The following is a 21,522-nucleotide window of genomic DNA, read 5'->3' on the forward strand; positions in this document are numbered from 1 at the left end:
GGGACCTATAGTCATTTAAAAAGATTCCTCTCAGATATAGCAGTACACACCCACGTTTCTAGCTGCCACGTTCACAATCTCTTTTCACAGTCTCTCCATATATGGAACTAGACGCGCCCTTTGGGAGAAGCATGACACGCCTCCACAATGGGGTACTGTGTAAAATTCTACTACCAACTATAATCTCCCTGAAACTAGTTTTCAAAAGTAGGCAAGTATGTTGCAGCGGCAGCCTGTCCTCTCTCCTTTTTTTCCCCACAGGGATGTGGCCACGCCCCCTCCATTTTTCCAGTGCCCCTGTATGTAGTACATGGTAATTGGTCCCATCTATGGTTTGGTTTATAAAAGACCAGTAACCTAAGCTGGTAGAAAGAAGAAATGTGTGCTTCCTGGGGTGCACAGACAGGCGCTATCAAGGGTGCTTCACTAAGAGCTCCCACTTAAAAAGGGGTTGTCAGCCCCAATAGACCAAAGCAAAAAAGAAGATGAAGTGGCGCTGGTTTGATGAAAAGGTATATAAACGTTTAATAACAATTAAAATTTATAAGTACAATTGCACAATATGAAAAAAAAAAAAATGAAAAATCAAATAAATAAAAACAAATAAATTGTTAAATCTGGACCGGAGGCTGAATTGGTCGATTAATTGTTAGAACCAGTTCCATTGAATGAAGGGGTGTAACAGTGAATGAAGAAAGTCAAGATGCCCACTGGGCTGAAAGTTACCACACGATATCTCAGATGGTCCAATCCCAGATGCGATTGCGAGGGTGTCCTCAATTAATTGCGGTGGTGGGGCCACAATGGGCAATGACTCGATGATGATGGGGGCTAAGATTTGTATATAGCCAGGTTTTTCCCACTTCGCTAGAGGTCCCAACTTTGCGGCTGATACAGAGCAGGTGTCCTCAAGGTTGGTAGACTTGGATGACAAAGAGTATAAGTGGCCAACCTCAATTCCTGCACTCGCTGTGCACAAGATGTCTGGCTGGGATGGTGACCGATGGTTGTAGAGTTGATGAGGATGAAACCGTTTCACTGTCGTGGGGTAACAGGCTGAGAGAGCGTGGGTGACAAAATGACAATGGTGATCCAGATGGGCAGGGGAAAGGGGGGGGGGGATTCAATGGGCAACAGCTGATCCGGTCCAGGGGTACTCCAAACGCGTTTCACTGCTTGAGGGGTGCAGCTTTTTCAAAGGTGGAGTGGGTACTATTAGCCATGGGGTTTTTATACACATGGACAAATGATTGAAGCATAACACCTGTGGTGTGATTTACAAACTGCATCATATGTATAAAAAATGCATATCAACAGAAGGCAAGCGATAGTAATACATTTTAAGTGGTTAATGCAGAGCAAAGATGTCAAAAATGAGTGTTGCAAAGTGTAGTTTCAAGTGATAATTAAATTGACAGGAGAATTGAATGAAAACGATAGTTAGCCAATCAGTTTAGGAGATACTAAATTTAGCATATTATTGTAAGCGTTTGTCATGGTGATCGGCAGCTAGTCCAATCAATAGTCTTAGCCGTCCGGTCACATGACCATAAACAACGTGTTGCCGGGACCCGGAAGTGTGGGGATCCTGCGTGCGATTCAAGCCTCATTTCAGCGTGTTGGGCCTCGTTCTAATACAATACAAGGATTGGTCATATTCTAAGTGCGTCGGATCTCGCTCTGCTTGTAAGCCAGAGTGTGTAACCATAATCGACATATAGATAGAAAATCACTGGAATTAGTGGACATAATCAGCGTGCTAAATATTAAGTAAAAACGGGGTCATTAGTAAAGCAAAAAATGTTTTACTCCTATATAGATGTGGAGGCAGTTATTTTTATGTATATATGCACATATATATATATATATATATATATATATATATATATATATATATATATATATATATATATATATATATATATATATATATATATATATATATATATATAGATCAAGCATATTGCATGTAATCCGATGGAGAAACAGCCTGAATTTGTATATAGGTTGTCATGGTAATCATTAGGGTCACAATGCATAGTGAACAACAAAAAGAAAGTTGTATTGTATGTATACATGCACACGGTATCAATTAGATAAAAAACCATATGTATATACAGAAACGTATAATTCTATTATACTACATCAAAAAATACCTTGGAAAAAAGAAATAAATAAAAAATAATAAATTAAATATTTATATAGAAATAAACAAAAGAAGTAAAAATCCTAGTAGATATAGTATTCCATATATATTATGGTAACAGTGGTTCAGTAATGGTAGCCCTAAAACGGTCTAATAGGGGACCCTGCGTAAGTCGCATAGGTTTCAGATCAGTATGGAATATCAATAGAGTATAAAACCTGATATATAACTGTAAGCCCAGGGTCGATGAGGTATGTATCTAATGCTAAAGAGAGAGAAGGTATATAATTGATGGCATGAAACACATTGGGTCTGTATCTAATATCTTATAACTTAGATCATGAGGAACCCGGAAAGGTCAATATTTGAAGCCGATGGAAGCTCAATCAAATAACACTATTGAGCTCCACGGCTTCATTTAAGGCTTAAATACCGTAATACCTGTTGTACTTTATGTCATACACCATAATGCCCATTACACATTATGCCGCACACGTGATGCCCATTACACATTAATCCACACATTGGGGGTTATTCTAGTTCATTCTTTCTGACAAAATCCTTCTTAGATGGACAAAACCATGTGCACTGCGGGTGGGGCAGATGTAACTTGTGCAGAGAGATTTAGATTTGGGTGGGGTTTTTCTTCAAAGTGAGATCTATATTGCAGTGTAAAATAAAGCAGTCAGTATTTTCCCTGCACAGAAACAAAATAACTCACCCAAATCTAATTCTATCTGCACATGTTACATCTGCCCCCCTGCAGTGCACATGGTTTTGTCCATCTAAGAAGGATTTTGTCAGAAAGAATGAACTAGAATAAACCCCAAAATTATGCCCATTGCACATTATGCCCCACACTAATGCCCATTATGCCACAGACCATAATGCCAGCAGTACTTCTGCTTATACATATGATGCCCCAGCAGTGCCCCTCACCCAATGCCCCAGCAGTGCCCCTCACACAATGCCCCAGCAGTGCCCCTCACACAATGCCCCAGCAGTGCCCCTCACACACAATGCCCCAGCAGTGCCCCTCACACACAATGCCCCCAGTAATGCCCCACACACAATGCCCCCAGTAATGCCTGCAGCTTTGCCAGGTCCCCTACTCCCACCAGCTGTACCTCCTCAACCTGCAGCTTTGCCGGTTCACCTGCTTCCACCATCCATGCCTCCTCCTGCAGTTTCGCCGGGTCCCCTCCGCCAGCTGTGCCTCCTCCTCCTGCAGTTCCTGCGCCAGGTCCCCTGCTCCCGCCAGCTGCGTTGCCTCCTCCCGCAGCTTCGCCGGGTCCCAGCTCCCACCAGACGTGCCTCCTCCTCCCTCAGCCACGCAGGATCCACTCCTCTGCCCTGCCTGCAGCCAATGAAAATCGGGTAGGCGGCACCTCCCTCGGCAGCATTTTCTTTTACTTTAAAAAAAAAATTCTGTGCATGGCGGTCAGGGGGCCACTGAGATCAGCTCCGCGGGCCATGGGTTGAAGACCCCTGATTTAAGCCATTCGGGAAGAGAGAGTCCATCCGGTACATCCAATGGACCTCTTTCCTTCATAGAGATTTGAAGCGTTCTCCGCCCCTTGTTATTGGAATGGATTCAACTCCTGTTAAGGTTAAGGAACCAGGATCTCCATTGTGTACATCGGCAAAATGTCGTGAGACACTATGTGTGGACATCTTGTTTAGAATGTTACGCCTGTAACCTAAACAGCTGGTGACAGTATTGTGCTCTGCTTTTTAAACACTAACGGCCCATACACATGTTGCGACTTGTATTTGGCGGTGTGTGCTTGTCGATCTTGGGTAGTCGACTTCCCTTGGACTTCCCAATGGCTAGATCGTCCATACATACATGGCGATATGTGCTGAGCGATCTTTGATGACCAGTGTTCTTTATGCACACGGATAGGTGATCTATCAAGATTTTGCTTGCACATGCTAAAGATCTGAGTGGGCGATGGTGACGCGCGGGACCTTTTATCGATTTGGCTATGGGGCGTACACACGGAGCGATTTTATTCTGAATTTCTATAGATTTCTTAGAAAATATTGCCCCGTGAATGGGATGTGAGTTCTATCGAAGATGGTTTGTTGCCTGTAGCAACCAATCAGATTGTACCTTTTACCTTCTAGAAGGTGCTAAATAAATAAGTAGAATCTGATTGGTTGCTAAATTACAGCAGTACAGCAGCTTCAAAAATTAAAATAGACAATGTTGCCCATATTAACCAATCAGATTCTGTTCATCATTTTCTAGGATCAGTAGAGAAATAATCGCAACAGACGGAGCCACACTCATTAGAGCGGCTTCCGACGCTGTGCGAGGTGCTGGTGCGCCCCATTTGCAGCATTTGATGAGCGAGCGTGAGACGCTCGCACGTCCTTGAGCCTTCGATCAGCGCTACAGATGACCATGGACCCATCTGTAGCAACTCATTGGTTGCTACTAGCAACAAAACCTCTTTTTTTTTTTTGAACCTTTAGTAAATATACCAGTAAGGGGAAGATTAATTGGCTTTCCTTCCAGTCCCATGCCTCCCACTAGTCTCAATTTTTGGACCTTAAAATAAGTATGTCCTGTACTGAGTTTGGATAAAGCTTCATGAAAATGTGGGTGTAGTTGGGCCATATTTGCCTTTTGTTGGGCAGATTGAATACTCATTTTGCAAATCCAACCCACTTCACCAGAGAAGTGTATGATAAGAGGGGGATTTTCTGCAAGACAGCCAAGGTAACTGCCCTAGGGCCTAGCAGGTTCCAAGGGGCCCCATAAAAATATCCTGGCCGTACAAAACATTCCCAGAGGTGCATTGCGTGACCATAGCATTATGTCTTGACGTCCTATGGATCTGCCCACTAGGGATGCCAATCCTGGGGGCATTTGATCCCGGGATTGGCATCCCTAGCTGCAGCACAGCATCACACGTGTCTCATACCCACCCCCACACCGGCCGACCCGCATATTTACTTACATTAGCGGGCGGCCGGCCGGGAGTGGAGTGGGTTCTGAGGTGCACGGTGCCTCCAGGCTCGTGCACCTCCTTCTTAGCAGGCAGGCCAGGGAACGAAGAGGCAGGCCAGAAAGGAGGCATGCGGGCGGGCGTGCGGAGGAGGAGAGTGGAAGGGGGTGGGCACAGGAGACGGCTGCGGCAGAGTGGGCGGTGTGGCCTGTGCAGGGTGACCTCTACTGTCACCAGGCCGCATGCAGGAGTCAGGATTCGGGAACAGCCGGGCAGCGTCTGAGCGAGTGCTCAGACGCTGCCCGGCATTAGACTGCGCATGCGCAGTCTAATCCTGAAATCCTGGGATTGGAGTATTAAAATCTCCAGTGTGCCCCCAGATCTAGAGATGCCCAAACCAGTTTACAGCCACCATCAGTTCAACTATTATTTACTGTCTCTTCTTTTCATGTAAAGGGCAATGCTTTTTATTTTTGTTACCTGTTGGGACCAGTGTGATTGTTTTTTTTCTATGGGTGCCAATAGGTGTTTTTTTTTTCATGTGTTTTGTCCTGTGGGGATCTCATGGTGTGCCTTGTCAAATTTAAAATCTTATTTAGTGTGCCGCAAGGTAAAAAGGTTGAAAATCACTGTCTAGAGCCTGACTTGTACACAATGCCGATGTTCATGCAGCTGAGCATATATCGGTAGACTCTGCATGCGCCAAGGTAATCTAACGATGCCACTCAGCTGCAAAAATATAGTGCTATGGATTGTTGGCGTGAGGAGGACCCCAAACCAGTATCTTGTCTAGGGCCCCATGAGGTTTAAAGCCACCTCTGTGTAAGATATATCATTCCAATCTGCATCGGTACCATATGTCGCACAATATACAGTATCTTGTGCCTAGCTTCAAATTACTTAATAGTTAGCACATGTACAGTATTACTGTTTTACACGTTTTCCTATTAGCTAATTTATAAAATACCTTTAAATGTTAGGTGTAATTTTTTTTTATTTTTTTTATATAGTAAGTTCAGATTAGAAGGGTCCTAACATTTTGCATGAGAACATAACTGACATTTAAAAAAAATAGATTTCCTCTAACTGGTCCTGGCCTTTCCCAAAGATTCCTGGTCCTAACATTGCAGGAGCCTTCTTGGGATAATGCCCAAGGGCCCTCATTCTTTTTAACCCGCAAAGCTGCAAATTTCATCTAAATGCAACCTGTCGCAGCATTCACGCATGTGAATGGATGTTTTGCATAAACATTCACAGAATGCATGCAGGGCAGAAATGATTCAATGGTCACCAACCATCGAATGATTTCCCTAGTGCTCTGGTTTCCTAGATCTGCGGCGCCCCTGTACGGGAAGAGGGTAGGCAGCTGACATCCTGCCCGCCCCTGGCACCCTCCCTCAGCGAATTTCCATGGGAACGCCCAGTGGTTTCATGCGAACGCCAATGAAACACTGGGCATTCCTATGGGCGCTGCACGTGACCACCAACCCATGCCCTCCGCCTACACTGCCGCGTGCGAACGGGCCAGCAAATAATCAGTTCACCGCGCCTGCTTGCACAAAGAGGCTGCACATGCGCATAAATGCTTATGCGCTTGCTCAGTCTCCTAACATTGCTCCTCTGTGCGAACGTGCAGGGGAGCGAATGATTTAGAATGAGGGCCAAGGTCAGATAGCTTTTGTTTTTATTTGTAGTTTTCTGAACTTTTGGGATAATGGCTCCCGGATATGTGGTCCCATACCTGAATGTGAAACCTTTATTAAAGTTGTGCTCAACCTTCTTCTACACTATAGGGGCGGAAAAATCAGCAGGATGCAGGAGGAGAGGGGGAACTTAAGAAGTTTGATGGAGCCGGATATGACAAGGATCTCGTGGATGCTTTAGAGCGAGACATTATCTCCAGGAATCCCAATGTACATTGGTATGTTTCTAACCTGATTTGATATATATTTGTAATTTCAGAATCCTATATATTACTCATTTTAAATAATATTTCTAGTTAGACAGCTACCAAAAGTCTGGCTGCATCAGTGATTCGTTGATGACCTATTTCTTCTGCTCATACAAAGACGACCATCTACAGCAGGGGTAGCCAACTCCAGTCCTCGAGAGCTACCAACGGTTCACAATAGACAAGCAATATACTGTTAAGGTGCTGAATAGGGTCAGCCAATACACTAAAACCAGGTATTATCAGCCTGGTAACATAAGATATACAGTAAAAACAGGGTTTTTAGTGTGGCGCCCCTCAAGTGGGAACGATGGTTGTATTATTAAAAAAAGAGAGACCATACCGTCTCCTCGTGGTACAATCATGTCCATTAGGGGCGATGAAAATGTGATATGTGAAGTTCACAATGTTCAGTTGAAAACCAGACCATAAAAAGAGAAGATACACAAACAAAAAATAGTCTCAGTCTCCGTGATGTCACACGCTCTCAAAATGATGTTGGGAGATATATGGGGTCCTTCTATGTACCCGGGTGTCTTCTTTAATTGTTTAGGGAACACCTCGTGTGGTCAAGTGGAGGGCCTGCTCACATGTATGCTTACATATGCATCTCGGGTGGTAAACCTATCAAGGTATCTTTTCTTGAAACACCACAAATTCTCCTGTATGAACGATCTGGCTCCCAAATCTCAGTCATTGTGTACAAGTCAGGCTCTAGACAGTGATTTTCAACCTTTTTACCTTGCGGCGCACTAAATAAGATTTTAAAATTGCCAAAGCACACCATGAGATCCCCACAGGACAAAACACATGAAAAAAAAAAAAACCTATTGGCCCCCATAGAAAAAAACAATCACACTGGTCCCAACAGGTAACAAAAATAAAAAGCATTGCCCTTTACATGAAAAGAAGAGACAGTAAATAATAGTTGAACTGATGGTGGCTGTAAACTGGTTTGGGCATCTCTAGATCTGGGGGCACACTGGAGATTTTAATACTCCAATCCCAGGATTTCGGGATTAGACTGCGCATGCGCAGTCTAATGCCGGGCAGCATCTGAGCACTCGCTCAGACGCTGCCCGGCTGTTCCCGAATCCTGACTCCTGCATGCGGCCTGCGTAGCGTGACAGTAGAGGTCACCCTGCACAGGCCACACCGCCCACTCTGCCGCAGCCATCTCCTGTGCCCACCCCCTTCCACTCTCCTCCTCCGCACGCCCGCCCGCATGCCTCCTTTCTGGCCTGCCTGCTAAGAAGGAGGTGCACGAGCCTGGAGGCACCGTGCACCTCAGAACCCACTCCCGGCCGGCCGCCCGCTAATGTAAGTAAATATGCGGGTCGGCCGGTGTGGGGGTGGGTATGAGACACGTGTGATGCAGCTAGGGATGCCAATCCCGGGATCAAATGCCCCCAGGATTGGCATCCCTAGTTGGCAGATCCATATGACGTCAAGACATAATGCGGTGGTCACGCAATGCACCTCTGGGAATGTTTTGTACGGCCAGGATATCTTTATGGGGCCCCTTGGAACCTGCTAGGCCCTAGGGCAGTTGCCTTGCAGAAAATCCCCCTCTGATCATACACTTCTCTGGTGAAGTGGGTTGGATTTGCAAAATGAGTATTCAATCTGCCCAACAAAAGGCAAATATGGCCCAACTACACCCACATTTTCATGAAGCTTTATCCAAACTCAGTACAGACCATACTTATTTTAAGGTCCAAAAATTGAGACTAGTGGGAGGCATGGGACTGGAAGGAAAGCCAATTAATCTTCCCCTTACTGGTATATTTACTAAAGGTTAAAAAAAAAAGAGGTTTTGTTGCTAGTAGCAACCAATGAGTTGCTACAGATGGGTCCATGGTCATCTGTAGCGCTGATCGAAGGCTCAAGGACGTGCGAGCGTCTCACGCTCGCTCATCAAATGCTACAAATGGGGAGCACCAACATCTCGCACAGTGCCGGAAGCTGCTCTAATGAGTGTAGCTCCGTCTGTTGCGATTATTTCTCTACTGATCCTAGAAAATGATGAACAGAATCTAATTGGTTACTATGGGCAACATTGCCTATTTTAATTTTTGAAGCTGCTGTACTGCTGTAATTTAGCAACCAATCAGATTCTACTTATTTATTTAGCATCTTCTAGAACAGGGGTGTCAAACTCAAATTCAACGGGGGCCGCATCAGCAGTTTGGTCACCCTCAAAGGGCCGGTTGTATCTGTAGGTCCCCCTGTATAATTATAATGCCATGACACCACAGGCTGCTCCCCCTGTATAATAATAATGCCATGACACCACAGACTGCTCCCCCTGTATAATATAATAAAAGTAACACCATGACACATAAATGATTATACAGGAGGAGCAGCCTGTGGTGTCATGGCATTATTATTATTATTATTATACACGGGGACACCTCAGGAAACAGCAGATATATATATTTTTTTTATTGTGAGTGTGATCCTCATCCTCACTTACTGTTTCTCCGTCTGTCCTGCAGCTGCTGCGGCTTCCAGCTTTTCTTCACTGCTTGCTGCGGGCACACTGTCCCCGACTCCCGGTCCAGCTTCCCTGCCTGCTCCTACTTCTCTACAGACGCATGGGCGGGCAGCGTCAACATCATGACGTCCCCACCCAGTGTCTGTCACTGCCGGGCATCAGAGGGAACAGGCGGCCGGGCCCTCCTCCACGTAGCCGTGGAGGCCGGCGGCCATGTTTCTGTAGCCGCATACATATGTGCCTACAGGAACATGGCCGCCGACAGTGGAGGAACAGGTAAGGCGGCCGCGGTGGGGTGGGTGAGAGGAGGTGGCCTAGGCAGGAGCTGGGACACACTGCCCTGCGTGCTATCTCCTCGCGCGGGCCACATGACGAGGTCTGGCGGGCCAGATTTGGCCCGCAGGCCTTGTGTTTGACACCCGTGTTCTAGAAGGTAAAAGGTAGAATCTGATTGGTTGCTACAGGCAACAAACCATCTTCAATAGAACTCACATCCCATTCACGGGGCAATATTTTCTAAGAAATCTATAGAAATTCAGAATAAAATCGCTCCGTGTGTACGCCCCATAGCCAAATCGATAAAAGGTCCCGCGCGTCACCATCGCCCACTCAGATCTTTAGCATGTGCAAGCAAAATCTTGATAGATCACCTAGCGTGTGCATAAAGAACACTGGTCAGCACAGATCACTCAGCACATATCGCCATGTATGTATGGACGATCTAGCCATTGGGAAGCCCAAGGGAAGTCGACTACCCAAGATCGACAAGCACACACCGCCAAACACAAGTCGCAACATGTGTATGGGCCTTTAGTGTTTAAAATGCAGCGCACAATACTGTCACCAGCTGTTTAGGTTACAGGCGTAACATTCTATATGACAAGGATCTCGTGGATGCTTTAGAGCGAGACATTATCTCCAGGAATCCCAATGTACATTGGTATGTTTCTAACCTGATTTGATATATATTTGTAATTTCAGAATCCTATATATTACTCATTTTAAATAATATTTCTAGTTAGACAGCTACCAAAAGTCTGGCTGCATCAGTGATTCGTTGATGACCTATTTCTTCTGCTCATACAAAGACGACCATCTACAGCAGGGGTAGCCAACTCCAGTCCTCGAGAGCTACCAACGGTTCACAATAGACAAGCAATATACTGTTAAGGTGCTGAATAGGGTCAGCCAATACACTAAAACCAGGTATTATCAGCCTGGTAACATAAGATATACAGTAAAAACAGGGTTTTTAGTGTGGCGCCCCTCAAGTGGGAACGATGGTTGTATTATTAAAAAAAGAGAGACCATACCGTCTCCTCGTGGTACAATCATGTCCATTAGGGGCGATGAAAATGTGATATGTGAAGTTCACAATGTTCAGTTGAAAACCAGACCATAAAAAGAGAAGATACACAAACAAAAAATAGTCTCAGTCTCCGTGATGTCACACGCTCTCAAAATGATGTTGGGAGATATATGGGGTCCTTCTATGTACCCGGGTGTCTTCTTTAATTGTTTAGGGAACACCTCGTGTGGTCAAGTGGAGGGCCTGCTCACATGTATGCTTACATATGCATCTCGGGTGGTAAACCTATCAAGGTATCTTTTCTTGAAACACCACAAATTCTCCTGTATGAACGATCTGGCTCCCAAATCTCAGTCGGGGGTGTAGTTTATCACAATCATGAAAAAGAAATGATTTTTCAAGATGGTTTTAGTAGGCATTCATACCCACATATATATTCTAGTAGTGAACCAGGGGAATGAATAGGGTCCTTTCTAAAACCCAAAGTGTTGTCCTTATTTGAATTAGGGGTCACCTCGTGCAGGCAGTACGTCTCTTAGCTTACATGTATGCTTACATATGCAAACAAGGGAAACACTTATCACGGTATCTTTTTACGATATCACATTCATTCTCATCCACCTCCAGAAAATGTGCTTACGTGTATGCTCACTTAAGTAGGAATGTGGATCCTCTCATCAAGGTATCTTTCATATCTCAAATAGAGGGGATGTCCATCCAATATAATATCCAAAAAACAAGTCTTTCTCTGACATGCAGCAGGGACCACTGGAATCACATCGGGTATTAGAGCTGGGAATGCTGGGAGCTAGGCACTTCTTAATATTAATTAGGGGATACTGGCTCCTCCCCTCTAAGACCCACAATCCCCCAGTGAGAAAATTGTGCCAGGGAGTTAGGTCACAGTTTTTCTGCTCCTGCACTTTTTTCAAGCTTTTTGGCTAGATATATTTTTTTACAAGTACTTTTTGCTTGGTAGTAGTTGTGAATCCCTTCCCCACCTATTGAAAGGTGTGGGTCCGGGTATTCAGCGCCCCTGGAGATCCAGGTCGTCAGTCAGGACCTCGCTAAAGGTGCCTGCCTGCACGAGTTCCGTGCTCCTGCCGCCCCTCCAGCAAAGGGGACGCCAGTCACGAAGTGGAAGCCTCCGGTGGTGAGTAGGCGCTGAGCGCTCTTTCCACACGCCGTCCCCTGCTCCCCGTCTGCCGCGCTGTACGCGGTTCTCTGCAGCGCTGTGAGGCGCCGCCATCTTGACAGCGGCGCGTCCTCGTGTACAGGTCTCACGCGGCAGAACTAAGTGCCGGTGCCGTTACACGGAGGAGCGCTAGCAAGCGGGTGGCTCTGGGCGCTGTCAGGTCTGCACACGCTGGCTAGGTAAGAGGGAGAGGGGACACGCTGTTCAATGAGGCGGGCATGGCGCGGCCATTACGCAGATACACAGTAAGGCTGACTCTTTCCTGTTCACAGGTGACTGCAGCTTAGAAGGCTCTGAAAGAGGTTTATCACTGACACAGTGTTTTGCGCTGTATTGGTCTTGGTGTAACAGGGCTCATTCTCCTCCAGGTCTCACGGAACCCTGAGGTTTTTGGCTTGTGAGAGGTGTATCTGTACTCAGTGTGTGTGTGTAAGATCCTGTATCGCACGCTGTATTGGACCGGGTGAGCAGGGATCATGACGGGCAAGTCCAAAGCCTCTCAGAAGGTTTTCGCTTGTACTGTTTGTACAGCAAAGTTTTCTCAATACACAGCTGAGGGTAATGCCACTGTTTGTCAGTCATGTTCAGGTGCTGAATCTGCATCACTGGCGGGGTCTCAGGCGCCCCAGTGGGCTTCAACCTTAGTGGGTACTATGTCAAAACTCACTTCTGAGTTGGCGCTGGCTCGCAGAGCTGAGCCTTCATGGGCTACAGCCCTAGCAAGGTCTGTGGAGGGGTTAGCTAGCTCCATGAACAGACCAGAGAGGCCTTCCACATCCAGCAATAAGCGACCTTATCAGGCTATTATTGTGGAGGATGATTTAGAGGAGGAACAGGATCCATTTCAGGAAATGGAGGATGGTGAATGGGAAGAGGTTCAGGATGTCATTCCTGAGGGAGAACCGACTCCTTTAGGGATAGAGGCTCTTATTATGGCGGTAAAGGAGGTTCTTCGTTTACCAGAGGATCCCAGACCAGAGCCGCAGGAATTTGATCTGTTTGGTGGGGTTCAGAAAACATCAGTAGTCTTTCCCTGTCCAAATCAGGATCAGCTTGTGGCAGCATGGAAGAACCCGGACAAACGGTTCCAGATTCCCAGACGTTTTATTTCTCTGTATCCCTTTGAGCCAGCCGCCCTAAGCAAGTGGGAGACTCCGCCTCCGGTGGACACCTCAGTTTCCCGGCTGTCCAAAAAGACGACACTGCCAGTCCCGGGGGCTTCGGCCTTGAAGGATCCCTCTGATAGAAAGATGGAGGCTACTCTCAAGGCCATTTATGTAGCAGCAGGGACTCAACTCAGACCGGCAATAGTTTCGGCCTGGGTAAATAGGGCAAATGTCAAATGGGCGGAGTTAATCATCGAGGGATTGGAGGCAGGTATGCCTATGGATGAGATACGCTGCTTAGCGGAACACATTAGGGAGTCTGCTATGTTCTTAGGAGAGGCGGCTAAGGATGTATCCTTGATCTCTTCTAGAATCTCAGCAAGCGCCATTTCTGCGCGGCGAGCCCTCTGGCTTCGCTCTTGGCAGGCGGACGCGGAATCTAAGAGGGCTGTGGAGGGTCTTCCCTTTTCTGGGGACATCCTCTTCGGTCCTGAATTAGATAAATGGATCTCACAGGCGACGGGGGGGAAGTCGGCTTTCCTACCGTCTGCAGCTCCTCCCCCTCCTAGGCGACAGTTCGCAGGTCCGTCTTTTCAGTCCTTTCGGACTCAGCGCCCTTTCCGGGGCAGAGGAAGAGGCTTCCAGTCATCCAGAGGTTCCGGAGCCAGAGCCCGTCCTCAGGCTGCTCCAAGAGTCCAGGAACCTAAGCCCCAGCAGAAGCCGGTGGCATGACGGTTTACCAGCTTCCGTCAGCAGTTTACCGGTAGGTGCCCGTCTGTTGGCCTTCGGAACCCAATGGTTCTCCCTTTCGGGGGATCCTTGGGTTCGCAGGGTAGTTTCAGAGGGGTACCGTATTCAGTTCGATGCCACTCCTCCGGTACGGTTCTTCACAACGGCTCTACCAACATCTCAGGAAAAGAGAACGAGCCTGCTAGAGGCCATTCGGATCTTGCTGGAGGCTCAGGTCATCATGCCGGTCCCAGCAGCTCAGAGGAACACAGGGTACTACTCGACCCTCTTTGTAGTTCCCAAGCCGGATGGGTCAGTCAGGCCCATTCTCAACCTAAAGCCTTTGAATCTGTTAGTCTCATATCAACCATTCAAGATGGAATCAATCCACTCAGTGATTGCTTCATTGGAACCAGGGGAGTACATGATATCCTTGGATATCAAGGATGCTTACCTACACATCCCGATTTGGAGCTCTCACCAGGCCTTTCTCCGTTTTGCCATAGGTCGGGATCATTTTCAGTTCAGGGCTCTGCCCTTCGGATTATCGTCAGCACCCAGAGTATTCACAAAGACTCTATCAGTAGCCATCGCATACCTCAGATGTCAGGGGGTGACAATAATCCCCTATTTGGACGATCTCCTAATCAAGGCTCCAACGAGGGAGCTACTGGAGAGTCATGCAAGGTTAACTACTCAGACGCTCACCAGCCTGGGGTGGATAATGAATTTCAAGAAATCCTCTCTAGTCCCATCCAGGAGAATCTTGTTCCTAGGTCTTTGGCTAGACACAGAGGCTCTGAGGGTCTTCCTGCCGGAAGACAAGGTCCAGGCGATTTTGCTCCTAGTTCAGAGGATCTTACTTCCACAGAGGATCAGCCTCCATCTGTGCACGCAGCTTCTGGGGAAGATGGTGGCAGCCTTCCCAGCTCTGACGTGGGGACGTTTCCACTCAAGACCGTTTCAGTGGGATCTTCTCAGAAAGGGTGCGGGCTCGCACCTGAATCTTCACAGAAGGATCCACTTGTCGGCCGAGGCGAGACATTCACTACTGTGGTGGCGACACAGAAGGAACTTGATAGAGGGTCGTCTGTTTGCAGTCCAGGACTGGATTGTCTTGATGACGGACGCAAGCCTCCGCGGCTGGGGTGCCGTAGTGCTTCACCTCTGTCTCCAGGGCAGGTGGGACCTGCAGGAGAGTCGCTTGTCCATCAATGTGTTGGAGATCAGAGCCATATACAATGCTCTGCTGGAGGCTCAGGAGTTTCTTCAGGGTCAACACATAAAGATAAGGTCGGACAATGCCACGGCAGTCGCCTATGTGAACAGGCAGGGCGGCACGAGAAGCAGCATGGCCATGAAGGAAGTAAGGAAGATTCTTCAGTGGGCGGAACGGTCAGGAGTAATTCTGCTGGCGGTATTCCTTCCAGGCCGGGAAAATCTAGAGGCCGATTTCCTCAGCAGGGAGGACCTACACCCAGGCGAGTGGTCTCTCAACCCCGAGGTGTTTCGGGAGCTCACCGACAGGTGGGGAGTTCCCGAGGTGGACCTGATGGCGTCTCGGAAGAACCACCAGCTACCAGCATACGTGGCACGTACAAGAGACCCTCAGGCCATAGCGGCAGACGCTCTGTCAACTCCGTGGGAGTTCAGCTTCGTCTACCTGTTCCCTCCACTTCCACTTCTGGGCCAGGTACTGAAGAGACTCAAAAGGGAACCAGTGCAGGCTATTCTCATAGCGCCCTGGTGGCCTCGCAGAACGTGGTTCTCAGACATCCAGAGGTTACTGGCAGACGAGCCAGTTCGATTGCCCCTCAGACCGGATCTGCTCCTTCAAGGACCCTTCTTTCATCAGAATCTGCCACAGCTACATTTGACGGCGTGGCTGTTGAGACCGAGGTCTTGCGGGAGAGGGGAATTCCAAGAGCGGTAATCCCTACGATGTTAAGGGCCCGAAAGCCGGCCTCAGCAGCGCATTATCACAGAATATGGCGCTCCTATGCGGGCTGGTGCGAGTTTAAGGGCTGGCCATTCCGAGTCTTCAAATTGTCCTGCCTTCTATTGTTCTTACAGAGAGGGTTGGACGGGGGTCTGAGACTGGGTTCTCTTAAGGTCCAGGTCTCAGCCTTGTCTGTCCTTTTTCAGAAGAGATTAGCCCTCATGCCTGAGGTACAGACATTTTTTCAGGGGGTTCTTCGAGTCCAGCCTCCCTTCGTACCTCCCACAGCTCCTTGGGATCTGGATTTGGTACTAGCCTTCTTGAGGTCTGAGACCTTTGAGCCACTGAACAGAGTGGAACTGAAGTTCTTGTGCTGGAAAACAGTAGTTTTGCTAGCCCTTGCCTCAGCTCGCCGGGTTTCGGAGCTGAGTGCTCTGTCCTGTAAGCCTCCTTATTTAATTTTCCACGAGGACAGAGCAGAACTGCGTACTCAGGCCGGGTTCCTTCCGAAGGTGGTATCTTCATACCACATTAACCAGCCTATTGTGGTTCCGGCCTTCCAGGGAGATTCTCCGGAACAATCCTCTTTGGATGTGGTCAGGGCTCTTCGGATTTACGTCAAGAGAACCAGGTCTATACGCAAATCAGATTCCTTATTTGTACTCTATGACGCTTTCCGCAGGGGGTGGCCTGCGTCAAAACAGACAATCGCACGATGGATCAAGTGGACGATCCGTAGTGCTTATCTTCATGCGGGACAGGTGCCTCCTGTCTCCTTGACGGCGCACTCTACCAGATCGGTGAGTACGTCGTGGGCCGCTGAGAGAGGGGCTTCTATCTCTCAGCTTTGCAGAGCGGCCACTTGGTCGTCTCAGAACACGTTTGTAAGGTTTTACCAGTTCGATACCTTTGCAGCTTCGGCTTCAACTTTTGGTCGTCTGGTTCTACAGAATCCTCAGCACTCTCCCTCCCGGGGCTTGGTCTTTGGAACCTCCCCGATGTGATTCCAGTGGTCCCTGCTGCATGTCAGAGAAAAGAGGATTTTGGTACTTACCGGTAAATCCATTTCTCTGAGATCAGCAGGGACCACTGGACACCCGCCCGGCTGTTGGATTCTGCCTGTTGTGGTTGCTGTTGCGGCCCGGTCCGGTACCTGCGTGTTGTATGTATGGTTATGTTGTTTATGGTTTTCTGTAACCCTTTCCTCTGGTGGGCCAATTTCCTCACTGGGGGATTGTGGGTCTTAGAGGGGAGGAGCCAGTATCCCCTAATTAATATTAAGAAGTGCCTAGCTCCCAGCATTCCCAGCTCTAATACCCGATGTGATTCCAGTGGTCCCTGCTGATCTCAGAGAAATGGATTTACCGGTAAGTACCAAAATCCTCTTTTTTATTCTCCAAACAACACACGACAGAAAAAATATGCAAAAGTCTGTAAAAAGCTGATCTTTTTAAAGCCTCCTTTTCTCCTCACTTTGTCACTGGGAGTAAGATGGAAAAAACCCGGGGTGACTCACCAGATCAAAGTTGGGGTGTCAAGGAAGGCAAGAAAAGTTGTACAGCAAATGGCCAGGAGGTACCGCACCAACGCGTTTCGACCCGTTGGTCTTTTTCAAGGTGGTACCTCTAACCTCCATTAGGCCTTTTTATACACATCTAAAAGAAAACTCCTCCCCTTCCTCTCCCTCGCAATTGGTGGATTGTCAATTTCATCAAAAACATCACAATACATTTATATCCATACACATAATATATTATATACGGTTTGTATAACAGACATCCATAGAATCAATCCATTAAAATCAATAAAAAACGTATTGTAAACCTTTTAGTGCTGCTGGTGGTTTGGATCGCAAACAGGAAGTCCTGAAGACCACCCCGGGAGCTGTATAGTTTGATAAAACACCCCCGCTATGGTCACATTTATTCTGTCTTATGCAGGTTCCAGGTGACCCGCACTCGGTTCACGTTTTCCATGTCTCCTCACAGAATCACAAGTGAAGTAATCAGTTCCACCTGTGGATCTTTTAAAATGTGTCGGTCAGTAATGAGTGCACCTGTGCACCTGCGAGGTGAGCTGGAAACCGTGCACTGTTGGTAGCTCTCGAGTTGGCTGCCCCTGATCTACAGCATAGTGAGCTCTCATGTAATCACCATGGTTAACGAGATACATAATGCTTGGGCCTCCTAAGACACCCCCCCCCCCCATGGTGAAGCCGCAAGATGCCCAAGACAAAGTATCCCGATGGCTGACCGCCAATGCCTAGGTCAACACTCAATGAGTCAACACTGGATTGTCAATACAAACAAAGACGACATTGACAAAAGGTTGGCACAAGAAAAGGCTGACATGAGTTTTTCACAAGTTTTTTCACGAGTCGTGCTCCAATTCCATGAAAAGTGGAAAACATGTGTCGACCGTTTCATGTGTCAGGTTTTATTCCATGTCTACCTTTTCTTCTGTTGACCTTTTGTCAATGTCAAAATTGTGCATGTCAACATTTTGCTGTCAGGCCTAGAAAAGATACCTTTACGTGAGAGAACTACATTCCGCCATTGTGAGTTGGGGTACGATAACACCAAAAGATACCTTGATAGGCTTTATTCGCCCATGTTTGATGTGAGTTGGGTACGCATCACGACTCTTTAAAGTGGATCTGGTGGAAAGGAAACCAGCACTATTTCCTTTAATCATGGGTAATACTTTTTACCAAAGACTTTTGCTTTTTAGAATTGTATTCTATTAAAAGAAGAGCCCATCATTCAATTATGTGTGTTTTTGCATTGTTAATTGTACTAGACCATTGTCATATAACTAAATACCTGCGTCATCCATATATGTTTTTGACATTATTTGCATGAACTGTTACACAGAGTAATAAGATTAAAAACTAACTGAAATAGGCGGGAGATTATGTTGTGGCTGAGAGACTTTTATATTGTGGTCAGTGCCAATAGATGATGGTAGACACGCCTGATTGGTGGTGTTAGACGTACCCAATGGGTGTTGTTAGCCATGCACAATAGGTGGTGCACCCCCTAATAAAATGTGCTGCGCACGCCTATGCTCATGACTGTCAACCAAGACATTATCTGTGAGCTGTACCACACCCCAAGACTCATTGGCCATGCCTCCACCATGAACCCAAATTTCTCTTGTTAACTCTGGTCATCACCATACCTATCACAATGATATCCTCCTGTATCATAATTGATCAGGTAAATAGAAAACTGCAAGAATGCAAATCAAATAAATACAGCTCAACTGTGAAAATGTCTGAAAATGTGATCCGTATATCTTATAGTTTGACCGCATTTATCGTTGGTATGGGAGTAAGCATTCTCCTAGTCAACCAATATTAAGGTGCATTATCTCTTTTCTGTTAAGAATTATATACTGAGCGCTGCACAGTGCAGGGATACAAGACTTCTGACAAAGCCATGCTAAATTGTGGTGTCCTCCCCCTTCTATACTGTAGGAACGTTTGGATCAGATTTATTAAGTGTATCCAGTTATAATGCACCAGCCAATCAGGTTTTTCCTATCACTGTTCTCATACCAAGTGAAGCCAGATGCAGTCTGTGAGACTGCACTGGCTTCACTGTGACTGGCAGCGACTACCTATTGGAAGTCAGACCTGCCAGTCACCCAAGGCAGTCCCATTGGGAGGTGTTCCCTCCCCCAGGGTTGCCTCTTTGGCTTCTATGGGCTGCAGCCGAAGCAGCCCATAGAATCAGGGGCATGCGCAGTACCTAGGTCAGTCAGTACTGCGCATGCGCCAGTCTTGGTGCCTGTCCTCTGTATTGTACAGGTGCTGGGACAGTGGTTTCACTTTTATGGGCTGCTGCCGAAGTAGCTAGAAGCAGGGGCATGCGCATGTGTAGTACCGAGGTCAGTACTGCACATGGGCCAGTCTACCTGTCATCATTGTACAGGGGACGGGGCTGCAGCGCATACTAAGACTGGCCGGGAGCAGTGGCGGAAGCTGTAAGGTAGAAGTAGGCAGTGCTCCTAGCTGTCAAGTTGGGTTTGAAAAAATGACAGTTAGGATCTGATAGGCTGCTGCATTATCACTGAACACTTTATCACTTCACCAGGCTTGATAAATCTTCCTTTTTGTCCATATGGACTAGGGGCCTTATTCTGGTTCACTCAAAGAGGCAAATTCCTTCTCAAATGGACAAAACCATGTGCACTGCAAGGGGGGGGGGGGGCAGATGTAACTTGTGCAGAAAGAATTAGATTCGGGTGAATTTTGTTTCTGTGCAGGGAAAATACTGAATGCTTTTATTTCTACACTATTTCTATAATATAGATCTCACTTTGAAGAAAAAGCCCACCCAAATCTTATTCAATCTGCACATGTTCTATATTCCCCACCTGCAGTGCACATGGTTTTATCCATTTGAGAAGGAATTTGCCTCTGAGAGTGAACCAGAATAAGGCCCTAAATACTCACAATACTGAGCTTAGCATCGCCCATTGTCTGGCTCAGCAGAGAATGGGTAAAACTTAAACTCCTGTTTCAAGTGAGACACATTTATTAATTTCACGGTATGTGATGATTTCTTAGGACCCAGCTCCCCCCTCCCTCTGTCAATCTTCTTTCCTTAGCTGGTTATCAGGAGTCATCCAAGCTTACTTGTTCCCCGTGGTTTATGTGCTGGCGTAAGACAAGTGTCCCTGACTCGTTATTATATCTGTCCGAACAGAAAGCCAATGAATGTACCATGTCTGGGTGCATCCTACAAATCGGGTATTTAGAACAGCAGATGCAGTGATGCAGGCAGATCCACGCTCCTTATAAATATACTTTTGGAAATTGTTTCTGGCTTAAGTGATTAGTGGCTAAGCCTGTCAAATCCCACACCTACCTGGGAGCTTCTGCTTCAAAAATACAGAAAAATAGTAGCGCTGGACAATATCTGATAAAAAATATACAAAATTTAATGAACACAATAAAAAAAAATATAATAAAAAAGCACAAGAATTTAGATAGAATAATAATGCATATGCAATAACCTGGCACCTATTAGAATAATGAATATGTCCATTCCTAGTACACCGCCATAAATGGATCCAATTTTGTCCAGAATGCAAGGTAGGTATAGTTACCGCAGGGTAGTGTCCGACAGGAAGATGTTTTAATCCTGGATGAGGAAGAGCAAAAGCTGGAATCTTCAAATGGTCGGTTTAAAGTCCCGAATATTGATGCGGCAATTGAAGTGGCAAAAAGATGATCTCTTCTGGAGGCGGCTGGTCTGGACCAAATAGTGATGATATTTAGCTGGAAAAGGTGCCAGGGGGTCTGCTCCTGACGCGTTTCGCTGTATCAGAGTACAGCTTTATCAAAGGAGCTTCTGCTTCAGCCTGGACATATAGTGAGGTATTCAGAACAAAACTACATTTCTAGGCTGATTTGTGAGCCAGAAATATAATGATTTGTGTTTCAGGAAATTTCTTGTTATTATACAGTAAGTGAAAGCTTATGAGAAGACCTAATAAATAATGCTGGAAATTCCCTCCCGTGGACTCATAGAGCAGGCCATAGGCTAATTTCCTGCATATAGGGCCTTATTCTAGTTCACTCTTAGAGGCAAATTCCTTCTCAAACGGACAAAACCATGTGCACTGCAGGTGGGGCAGATATAACATGTGCAGAGAGAGTTAGATTTCACGCGAATATCACATCG

At 46.7% G+C, this 21,522-nt stretch overlaps 1 protein-coding gene across 2 annotated transcripts in view; it reads left to right on the forward strand.

Moving 5' to 3' along the window:
- Positions 1 to 21,522, forward strand: part of KATNAL1 (katanin catalytic subunit A1 like 1) — a 95,481-nt gene that overhangs the window by 46,959 nt on the left and 27,000 nt on the right. For both annotated transcript variants that reach the window (XM_083169847.1, XM_083169846.1), the window contains exon 5: positions 6,897 to 7,024. In XM_083169847.1, the coding sequence (XP_083025973.1) occupies positions 6,897 to 7,024 (128 nt within the window). The remainder of the gene's footprint in view (positions 1 to 6,896; positions 7,025 to 21,522) is intronic.

This window comes from Crinia signifera, chromosome 2 (genome assembly GCF_055691185.1).
Source record: "Crinia signifera chromosome 2, ASM5569118v1, whole genome shotgun sequence".
In the NCBI taxonomy this organism is placed as follows: Eukaryota; Metazoa; Chordata; class Amphibia; order Anura; family Myobatrachidae; genus Crinia; species Crinia signifera.